General features: G+C 35.0%; 2 protein-coding genes across 3 annotated transcripts in view; one reads left to right on the top strand and one right to left on the bottom strand.

The window, feature by feature from the left end:
• The window catches only part of msps (msps cytoskeleton-associated protein 5), a 12,295-nt gene extending 7,815 nt beyond the window's left edge, over positions 1-4,480 (bottom strand). Inside the window, 14 exon segments of the mRNA XM_011499321.1 lie at positions 1-156; positions 241-459; positions 541-692; positions 782-942; positions 1,021-1,225; positions 1,317-1,610; positions 1,731-1,925; positions 2,001-2,224; positions 2,297-2,478; positions 2,556-2,675; positions 2,739-2,945; positions 3,337-3,530; positions 3,622-3,705; positions 4,204-4,480. The exon segment at positions 1-156 is cut by the window's left edge and continues 26 nt beyond it. Of these exon segments, the coding sequence (XP_011497623.1) occupies positions 1-156; positions 241-459; positions 541-692; positions 782-942; positions 1,021-1,225; positions 1,317-1,610; positions 1,731-1,925; positions 2,001-2,224; positions 2,297-2,478; positions 2,556-2,675; positions 2,739-2,945; positions 3,337-3,530; positions 3,622-3,678 (2,366 nt within the window). The 5' untranslated portion in view covers positions 3,679-3,705; positions 4,204-4,480.
• Positions 4,481-7,180: 2,700 nt separating this feature from the next.
• LOC105361760 (phosphatidylinositol 4-kinase II alpha) overlaps positions 7,181-11,113 on the top strand; it is a 4,406-nt gene continuing 473 nt past the window's right edge. The window contains exons 1-7 of one of the 2 annotated variants that reach the window (XM_011499023.1): positions 7,181-7,389; positions 7,489-7,722; positions 8,539-8,964; positions 9,411-9,529; positions 9,711-10,203; positions 10,454-10,716; positions 10,815-10,954. In XM_011499023.1, coding sequence (XP_011497325.1) covers positions 8,670-8,964; positions 9,411-9,529; positions 9,711-10,203; positions 10,454-10,716; positions 10,815-10,954 — 1,310 coding nt within the window. In that variant the 5' untranslated portion in view covers positions 7,181-7,389; positions 7,489-7,722; positions 8,539-8,669. Of the gene's footprint in view, positions 7,390-7,488; positions 7,723-8,538; positions 8,965-9,410; positions 9,530-9,710; positions 10,204-10,453; positions 10,717-10,814; positions 10,955-11,113 lie in introns of those variants that run through there. The other variant, XM_011499024.1, reaches the window with a different exon arrangement.

The raw sequence follows: 11,113 nt of genomic DNA, 5'->3' as shown, positions 1-11,113 counted from the left end.
CTTAATGCAGGTTTTTCATTTTCAAAAAACGTTAAGAGTGGCTTTCCAATAAATAAATACATAGTACCCAATAATGTTATAGCAGCAGTTCTGATACCTGGATTTACCGCACTTACTGCTTTCTTCACGTGTTCAATTAATGATTTAGTATTTACCCTAAAGGAAATTTACTTTTTAATTACCAATGTCGACAGTGATGTTATATATATATATATATATATATATATATCTTTCACTTACGTAAAACCAAATTCCGTTAGTGCCTTTGATAACCACAAAAGGGTTTCTTGTTGTACCTTAGGATTCTTTTGATTAAATGCAAAAGACATTACCTCGTTTGCTACTAATTCAAGACTAGTAGCTTCAGCAATAGCTGTTAATGTTTCTGCGGCAATTGTACTATTTTTTACATCACCCAATTTCTCTGTTACATCCATTAAACAATATTCGGTAACGGTGCTACATAACGTGCATTTTAAAAATAATTTAGATAAATGACAGTTATGTTTAAGTTAATATAAAAAAAGATCCTCGACGTACCTTGAGAATGTATAATTTTCTGCTAGAATTTTTACAAGTTCCAAGCGAAGTTTGAGGACTTGGAAATTTGTATCTTTAAAGCCAGGTTTCTTTGCCAATATCCTCACAATAACTTGTGGATTTACCTGAGAAGAATCTGCCTGTTTTACAAACTGAAAATCGAATAAATAATAATAATAATATAAACAAAATTAAATATTCTGAATTACACGACGAACAAGCATTGATTAAACTTTATTACGTCAAGTAAATTTTCAACAGCCGCTAATCGAGTTTTCCAATTAATATCAATGAGACCGGGTAAAACGTCCTTTGGTAATGTTTCGGCAGCAATTTCATCCACGTCTTCATTGCTTAAATTTTTCTCAACTTGAACTTTGACTGCATTCTTCTTTGCACCAGCTGAAAGAACGAATTTCAATCTTTAGTTCGTTATAAATAACTCCACGTATTTGAGAATGCAAGTCTTCTTCATCTTACTTAAATTTACGGACGATGTAGTGATTTTTTTAGCAGACGATTTTTTTAATACTCCCGTCTTAGGCCGTTTTGATTTCAAATCATTTTCAGATGATTTATTTGGAGATTCAATTTTAGCAGGTGCTGTACTTGGTCTGTCTTGAGGTAATTTTCGTACTGTTGATACTTTCACATAAATCACGGCTTTATCGGCACTTTCTTTTATCTATCAATAGGGCAGAAATAAAAAATTATTATACACTTTTCAATCGATTTTATTATTGCATTAAAGGCACGAGGGCGAACGTTTTAACTACCTTTGTCATTTTTAAGTTATCTAAATCGACAAGGAAAGGTGACATTGCTTTTTCTCCGACTAATTTCATTGCGGTGCCAAGTGCATCAGCAGCGTTATCTCTAACTAAAGGATCTGGCTCGTTTAATGTTTTAAGTAATGGTCCAGTATAGGCTTTTAATAATTTCTTTGTCAGACTAGGCGGTGGCGTTCTTGCAAAACAACGAGCTAAATAAGCTGCAGTTTCCGCTTTTACCGATGGATTTTTATTTTCAAATGCAGCTAAGACATCTTCTAAAATATGTTCGATATTAAGCTGCAAAATAATAATTAAATTATTACTTTTAATCATTCGATACTTTTCAATAATTCAGTCAGTCAGTAATTATATAAGAATTCTCTACAATTGAATATAATCGGATTATTATGTACTTACGGTAAGAAATATTGCATCGGCACAATCCCTTAAGACTAGGACAACATTTTGCTTCTTTTCTTTAAACTTTTCTAAAATTGCAGGAAGACATGCTGTTGCGTAAGGCTGAAAACGTTTCTTTAAACCAATTGCCAGTCCACTCAAGCATTTTCCAGCCAAAGCAACCACAACCACGTTCGAATCTTTCGATATTATCTAAAGACAAAGGAGACAAATGTTATATTTTAAATTACACGATCATTAAAAAATATATATTAATTTTTTTAATACTTTTTTCAAAGCACGAATCACTTCGCCATAATCTCCACTTTCTAATTTTGGATTTTTTACTAAAGTTTCCAATGTTTCGAGAGCCTCTTTTCGTTCTTGCCACTTTTTCGATTCGATCTTTTCATAAAAATCTTTTGGTAATTTTGACAAAATATCAATAGGATCAACTAATTCATAGGGATCAATTTCAACTTGATTTCCATCAAAATCATCGACTTCGTCATCTGAAAGAATGATTTTTATAATTCTATGGATTTCGAATATCTTTACTTCACAGGTCTAAATAAATAAATTACCATTGTTAATTTCAATGCCAGAATTGTGTTCAACGTGACATGAGACTTTAGGCTTCTGTGATCTTAAATACCGAACGGGAATGGCCTTATCACTACCTAAATTATTGAATTCAGTCTCGAGTTCTGACAATTGAAGAGGTTTTAATGTATTTAGCTGCTGTTTTAAGGGAGAACCAATCCACCTGATACAAACGTGAAACGGATTAGAAGATTTTGAAGACGACACAGACGCTTTATTTAGAAAACAAAAGAAATTTACCTGTATATTTCAACAACCAAAGCTTTCGTTTCATCACGGACGGTTTTATCACGATCTTCGAGTAATGCTGGTATTTTTTTCATCAAAGGTTTGACATTAATAACTTTGGGACCAAATTCCCTAAATAATTTCATATTTTACTACATTATCGTCAAAAGATTTCGAAATAATTAATACCCATACCTTAGAGCGATCGCTAAAGTTGTAATACAAGCTGATACAATTTTTGGATTTTTAGCATCGGTTCCTTTCAAAAGTTCTTCTTGAACAGCTTCTTGCTTTTCAATTTCAATGTACATTAAAATAATTTGCACTGCTAAATCTTTTGTTTTTACTTTTGGTGCAGCAATGCATTTTGTAACAATTCCATTCATAACGTCATTAGTTGTTCTTAAAAAATTAAATGAAAATTGACGATTTAAGGTCACGAAAAATCTTACCAAGGAACAGGTTTGTTGAAAATTATATACGATTAAAAACCATTGTTTCCTCTATTTATTAAAATATAGAACACGCGATCAACAACCACTGCTTACACGCTACTTTTACTAAAATTATATTTCAGGTACATGCTCGGAGAGAAATTTATTTCTCAGAGTTTTAATACATACAACCTATGCAAATTATTATTCAATACTCTTTATTAATAATAATGTGAATTAAAATATGTAGTACTATAAAGAGGCATACACTTAAAGATAGATGTATTTTTTATTTTCTCGTACTCTCAGAATATTTACAAAGATAATATATTTTACAAAAAGAGAAAGAAAAAACTCACTTTCCAGCAACAGCTGCATTTTCTACATACGCAAGCACCGCTTCCAATCCTTTTTCTTGGGCCGCAGCATTGCTGTCGATAACAAATTTTTTTACAAGGCCAAGGAACTTGTTCCATTCCGATGCTTTTTCATCGTCGATACATCGAAATGTCTTTGTACATTCTTCATATCCGTGCAATCGTGCTTTCCACAACTATCGACAATTTATAGAATTTACATACAATATTCGAAAGACTTGATAAAAATCATTTATGATAATTTGAAGCAAAAACAAAGTTACTCACTTTATGTACACAACGATCTTCGACAGACAATTTTGTATATTCTGTATCTTCTTCCATTTTTAGCCTCTACAAGAACATGGATTTCTAATAGAAGATTTACATAAACAAACAATTTTAGAAATCCAATGATTTAACGTAGATTCGAAATTATTTCAAAATCTAAAATAAGCCTTAAATATCAAGTATCAGCGGTATAGGGAGGGTGGAGGGGAGGGGCGAATGAAAAAACGAAGAAAAAATTAAATAATCCAATCCGATCGCTAACGGTAAAATTAATAATCACACTGATTATTGACGAGAAGAAAAAAATTTAAAAGATAATAATAACATGATGGATTGGATCGGCTTATATTCATAACCTATCGAGGATCTATTGCGTTCAATTTTGCCAAATATAAACAAAAAATAATTCGAATAGTCAGCCTATGTGCAAAGAATTCGACGAAAAATGTTACTCTTTTATCGTCTCGGGGAAAATTAAGGGACATGTAATGTACACACCAGCGACGATGACGATGATCGTCTCGACTTTAAACGCATATGACAAATAAAACGATCTATTGCTGAGAATCCGATACTTACTTCATGTGTCGCTGACTTTTCGCTGTTGACACTTTGTAATACGCGTCGTAAATTCAAATTGAGCACTTATAGCTGCTGTCGAACAAAGGTCGACCCGATCTCCTCGACAATAGTATAGGAAATTCACTAACCGAAAGTCCGCAGGAGCGACATTTCGGCGGCCATTGCTTTTGCAAGTTCGTTTGATATTTTCAAATATGTCGGTACTGTCGATTTAACATTCGGCGCGCACTTGCCGCACGCTGCACGTAAAGCAAGTAAGCGAGTCTGCAATTGGCAGACAGACAGCACTGGCGAGAGCGCGAGCTGAACGAAGGAAATATGGCGTCGAAGGCAGGAATCGCGGTTGTGTGGTACATCTATATTTATCGCGGAGTAGTAGTGTTAAATCACCGGGAATAAGAATATTCCCTTAACGCGCTCGAATTATCTTGTCGTCTCCCCTTTCGCCGATGCCTCCTTTCTCAAAATTTCAGCCAAGCCGTCGTACAATGTATCGACTATTATTATTATCGTCGTCGTCGTATTGTTGTTGTCGTTGTTGTCGTTGTTGTCGTTGTATTGTTGTTGTTATAACGATGTAGCATCGAAAATAATATTAAGGGTAGAGGGAATTGTTCGTTGCGCGTAAAGAGAGACAAATGAAAACAACATATAAGCAATAATTGCAAATTTGGCGTGGAGTGACGGTAGTAATAAGATGAGGGTTTCCTAACAATTGCACCAAAGGCCGTAAATAATGATTCGAGCTTTGAACTTTTGAATAATTTGAGAGAAGAAGCCGTAAATCGTCGTTAAAATTGTTGGCTTTCACACGGTTTTTCCTTGCGATCTCGCCAAAAAAGCCACTTATTTTCACGCAAAATACCAGTTCCGTATTACATTAATGACGAATAAACAAAGGAATAACAAAAAAAATGAGAAAATTGCTAGGGAGGTATCGTTAATTGATATTATCGATTGCTGCGCAATAATAAAGAACGGCACAAAGACGAACAAATATATTTTTATATATAATAATATTAAAGTAACAAATGTGCTTCGTTAATTATTATATGATCCCAGGGATAATAAGCCGCATCGCAGGCGCGCTCGCGTACGCACACAATTATATATATATATGTATATATACTTATGAAACGTACAGCCATGCGTGAATGTATCAAATATCAAAAAGCGACTACTTCAAGGCAATGTCGCGGTGAACTGCTGTGACTGTGTGTAAGCGCTTCCGATTGTCGGCATATATCCTTATATGTATAGATCTGTGCCATAATGGTTGAGACAGCGAGGGGAAGGCCACTGTTTAAGGTCGTCGTGTGTGCGTCTAGGCGTGCGCGTGTGTGTAAATCTATTGCCTCTGCCGTTCAATTCAATTTGTTTATGAGTTGGGCAATTATTATTCGAGCCATACGGACGATTTGCGCGAGGCTCGCGAGGCCTTACCATGCCCTTCCAAAACTTATTTAATTCGTTATGTAATAAAATGACGCGATTAACATCACCAATTGGATGGTATTATTATTATTTAATGAATGGTCGACGATGCGCGAGATCGATAAGGGAATATTATAGGTGTCGCATGTTAAAAATTAAAATATAATTTTGATCGTATGTAATTGTTGTTGATGCGATGCATTGATAATGATCGGTAATTGTGGTAGTGCTAGTAGTTAGTAGTAGGAGTAGATAGTTTTACAAGGAGCGCGTATTAATTGTTCGAGGTATGGGGTATGCTATAATGGAAATGCTTTCACTCGTTGTGGAAAATGTTATGAAACTGAAAATTATCGCTCAAATGAGATGGGAAAACGAGAGAGTGCGATAGAATAGAACAACGCTCGATGAAATACATTTCATCGTTGTTGCCTCGTTGATGATTTATCTTCAGTCAGGGTGTCGATAGATATGGTTATAATTAGAGAGGTAAATTGAAGCGAAATTGTCAGATTAAGAATACTTTGTTCCAGACCTTTGCTTTATGAATAATGAAAACAAATTGTTTGCATAAAGTTATCGAATGCAATTTTCAGATCCATAATTAAATAAAAAAGATTTGGAGTTTTAAATGTTTTAAATTATTGGCTGTATGCAAGTGCTATGATGAAAATAAAAAATAAAATTAAAAAATATATATATATATATATATATGTATGTATGTGTGTGTGTGTGTATGTGTGTATATGTGTGTGTGTGTGTGTGTTTGTTTGTTTGTGTGCATGTGCGCATGTGTGTATGTGTGTATTAAACATAAACTTCTTGAAATGACAGAAATGTCTTTTTTTTCGTTCGTTACAATCGTTTGTTTTTTAATTGTAAATATAATCTCAAACTCAAGATAGTATATCTGTTTTATAAATCATATCGGTTAATGCCTCTCAAGAAATTGTATTCTCTGCTTTCTAATAAAATAATAAAATCACTTTTGTATTATTACACAGCGGCAGAGAAAAATGAGAAAAATACAGTTCCCGGCAAAAATATAGATAAAGAATATATTTTATTTTCAAATAGAATGACGTATATTTAGTCGATTGCCAGGGAGCGCATTAACGCTTATAAATTGAAGAAATAAAAAACAATATAAAAGAAGAATACTGTATATATTTACTTAAATAATATGCTTGCGCATCCCCTTGTTGAGAAATTTTAAGATAAATAAATATAATCGTTCGTTAAACAATCCATTGGAAGATTCGGCCAATGAGGTTATTGGATAGATTCGCTTGTCAAAAATTATTTTTCTCCGGCAAAACGTGAAGAAGTCATTAATTATATCGAGAAAACGAAGCAATTGCAACAATAATAATTATTTTTAACGTTTCATGCACGATAAACTTAATAAACGCTCCCCCTCTAATAGCCGTACATAGCATTTATTGAGCCCTGCAGTCACGCTTCTAATATTTCGATCCTTCAATTTTTTTTTTTGTTTTATTTTGCTCAATCTCTCTCTCTCTCTCTCTCTCTCTCTCTCTCTCTCTCTCCTTCTTTATCATCTCAAAACTCAAAGTAAATTCACTTTCTTTTGCGCGCCGGACGGACGACTAATAACGCGCACATAAAGGAGCTGCAGTCGCTTTTCGAAACAGTCCGCGACGGAGAGAATATTAAAATGGCCGTCGTGGAAAAATTGTGTGATCAGCTGAGAGTCTCCTCCGCTGTGATGACGGCTCGCAATTACTGGTACAAGCAGATAATAATAATATCCGGGGATAACTGGTTCGGGTGAAAGACTTAGCATCGACTCGAGCGTCGAGAGTGAGAGAAATTCTTCTGTTGCAGGTGATACGACATACGATAATTCGTATCGGTACGTCATTTATCATCGGCGGGGGCACACTCGCGAATGCTTTTGTGTCGATCATTGCCTAGGATATTCCGGAGATGACGGACAGATAGTAATGAATTTTTTATTCTCATGCTTATCCGCTTTCGCCGAACGCTACCTCGCAGCAACGTCATTCCACGCGTATGTCGACTGAGCAGGTGGAAGGAAAATGTCTTTGAGCGAATAGAGTGAGTAGAAGAGCGAAGATGCTAAGTCGCTGATAAACAATATTGCATACGTTAGCTTACGCGTTTAAAAGAATTTTTAGAGAAAAATTGGGTTAAAATGTCGTGTAACCTATCCTACCAACGAGCTTCAACTTGTTTTTATCGTTGCAAATAGCTTTTGCATTTAATTTAAGAAGCAAGTGTTTGTAGCATAATATTCGCGCAGTGTTTTTATTCTGGCCAGTGTAAATTCATTGACGATTAACCAAATACGAGTGATTCGCGTACATTGAGTTATACTGTATTTATTCGTTGACTATCGGGATTTTCTGAAACAAGTATTATTTACAAAACCTCGTAAATTAAGGCTCGCACATTTTTGCCTTTAATAATCCTAGTGCAGACTTTATCGGGACAAATTCTTTTTCAACCGTTCACTTGATAATTATTATATTTATCTGGTTTGGTTCGCATCGAATAAGATGACTTTAGAAAAAGTCAAACAGGTTTTGATAATCTGATATGTATCGTGCATTTATTGTGCCAGTAAGATTATGTAAGTTAATCACCTCTCCCCCCCCCCCACACACTCTCTCTCTCTCTCTTTCACTGCTCCTTAAACCCAACACCACCAGCATCATCGTCAAACGCACATATGCACTCGTCAAAGACACGTATTATTATTATGTATATTTCAAAGAATTTGAAGATAATTTGTATGCGTTGCAATTTCAGTTTGGTGATACGAATTAACTGATATAGAAAATTACTTGGTGAATTTGTTTATTATTTGTTAATAAGTTATAATCGTTTTTCTTACTTATGCCTTTATTACAGATGACAAGTATTTGGGATTTGTTTGATAGTATCGTTATTTGGTGATAGATTAAGTGGAACCTTGTGTGAAAGTTGCACAGTCACTCGATAATTTGGAATTGCAACCAACTTTTAAGAGGACGTTGGCTGTAATGAGCGACTCAGAACAGCGTCAACTGCACGTGCCTTATCGAGAATATAATAGTCACAATAGTACAAATTCTGTGACGTTAATCGAAACCGATGCTCTCGTTGATTTATCAGTAACACCAAGTAATAACGTAAGTTTGTCTAACGGTGATTCAGTGGCCGTATTACCAGAAGTTGAATTTGCTCCTACCTTAAGCATTGATCAACCACTGATCATCGATTCTCCTGCAATGGATCGAGAGAATCAGCCTCTTCTTGGTCGATTAGAGCTGGATGTCACGTTCAATCGCTTTCCAGGTATAATACTAATATATACTCGTCGTTACTGCAAATATTGGCCTAGGCTTCCGCACGCACAAAGTATACGCAAATATTCAAAGTGTATTTTAAGTAACCAAGTATTTCAATATTATACTCGTTAACGATTAAGGACTTGTTACTTTAAAACTAAATGATTCGGCATTGAAATAAAAATTTCTTTAATGCTTTAACGGATAAGTAGTTATCAATTGGAAAACAATTTTTATCTTGAATTTCAAGGTATTTTATTGGAAACGAGATAATGAATTAAGTCACAAAATATATATTCTTAAGCGTACTGTAACATTAAGGAGCCACATTGGACTTATTTGATTGACAATGAAAGTCAAAATTAACGTTCATTTTAGCTTGAGCAGCGACCATTCTTCGATTAAATCCATCCGCAATGCAATTAAAGTTTTTCCTTCGCTTTGTTATTACAGATGATCCACAATTTTCAGACTTAGTATGGCAAGCGGAATGTGCAATTGATAATGGAATAAATCCCCAAAGAATATATCAAGGCTCCAGCGGAAGTTACTTTATTAAAAACCTGACAGGAGTAAGTTTATACGCTATGCATAAAGCATAATTTTATCCATGCGCAACATTCATTTTTAATAAAATAAAATACGCACACTGAGTAAAGAAAGTTAATGATTTCGAGACCAAGTGTCATGGATTGCTAAGACAGTAAACTTTATCCGAATACAACATTATTCAAGTTAATTGTGATTTTGCAGAAAATAATCGGCGTTTTCAAACCGAAAGATGAAGAACCTTACGGTAGACTCAATCCCAAATGGACAAAGTGGATGCATAAACTGTGCTGTCCATGTTGCTTCGGCAGAAGCTGCTTAATTCCAAATCAGGGTTACCTGAGCGAAGCAGGGGCTAGTTTAGTTGATCGAAAACTAGGCTTAGGAGTTGTACCAAATACCAGAGTTATTAAGCTTGTCAGTAAAACATTCAATTATGTGAGAATCGATAGAGAAAAAGCTCGAATGAAGCAAGCCATACTCGACCAGTTTCCGGCAGTGGCCTCACATTTTAATAGAATAGGTTTGCCGCCGAAAATCGGTTCTTTTCAACTGTTCGTCGACGGTTACAAGGATGCCGATTACTGGCTTCGTCGGTGGGAAAGTGACCCGCCACCGCCACATTTGGCAAATCAATTTCAACTTCAATTCGAACGTCTAGTTGTTTTGGATTACATTATCAGGAATACGGATAGAGGTAATATTATTTATAATACTCGTAGTAGGGAATTTCAATTTTAGAATTAGAAATGTAAAGTAGCAAGGTAAAACTTGTTTAGTGTAAACATATAACACTTAAAGGTACTTAATGAAAGACACATTTGACGCTGCATTGTATGTAAAATGCATGAACGAATTTGTTGTTGAATTCCATTTGCTAGTCTTGCTCGCTTTTTCAAACGGGGATATCGCAAAGATTGACATAATTGATTTGATGTTTGATACAGGTAACGATAACTGGCTGATAAAGTACAGCTCAAATTCGAATAAGAACGGAACCGAGGGAGAAGTGAAAATTGCTGCCATAGATAACGGTTTAGCCTTTCCGTTTAAACACCCAGATTCGTGGCGTGCATATCCTTATCATTGGGCTTGGCTTAGTCAAGCAAAATTACCTTTCAGTGAAAGCACTCGTGAATTAGTCCTCCCGCAACTGTCTGATCAGAATTTTGTCCAAGACTTGTGCGACGATTTATATCAGTTATTTAAGGTAGGCTAAGGGCCATGGATTATCATTTTCGAGCCATACCAACAGCATCGTGAATTATAATTAATCGGTATGGAATGTCTTCTTGATTTATTTTACAGCAAGATAAAGGATTCGATCGACATCATTACGATAAGCAGATGAGCGTCATGAGGGGTCAGATATTAAATCTGCAGCAAGCACTGAAAGATACCAAGAGTCCTGTACAGCTTGTTCAAATGCCCGCTGTCATTGTCGAAAAGTAATTGTTTTTTTTTTTTCTTTTAATTTAATTACCACTTTAAAGAGTATTATTATTCAAATTATTCAAAAGCAGTTTGTGCATTGTCTTTTATATGTCGATTAAAGTATCTCTGTCTCTGTCTCTGTCTCTGTCTCTCTCTCTCTCTCTCTCTCTCTC

Source organism: Ceratosolen solmsi, unplaced genomic scaffold, assembly GCF_000503995.2.
Source record: "Ceratosolen solmsi marchali unplaced genomic scaffold, CerSol_1.0 scaffold2, whole genome shotgun sequence".
Taxonomy (NCBI): Eukaryota; Metazoa; Arthropoda; class Insecta; order Hymenoptera; family Agaonidae; genus Ceratosolen; species Ceratosolen solmsi.
This window is presented reverse-complemented; position numbering and strand designations above follow the sequence as displayed.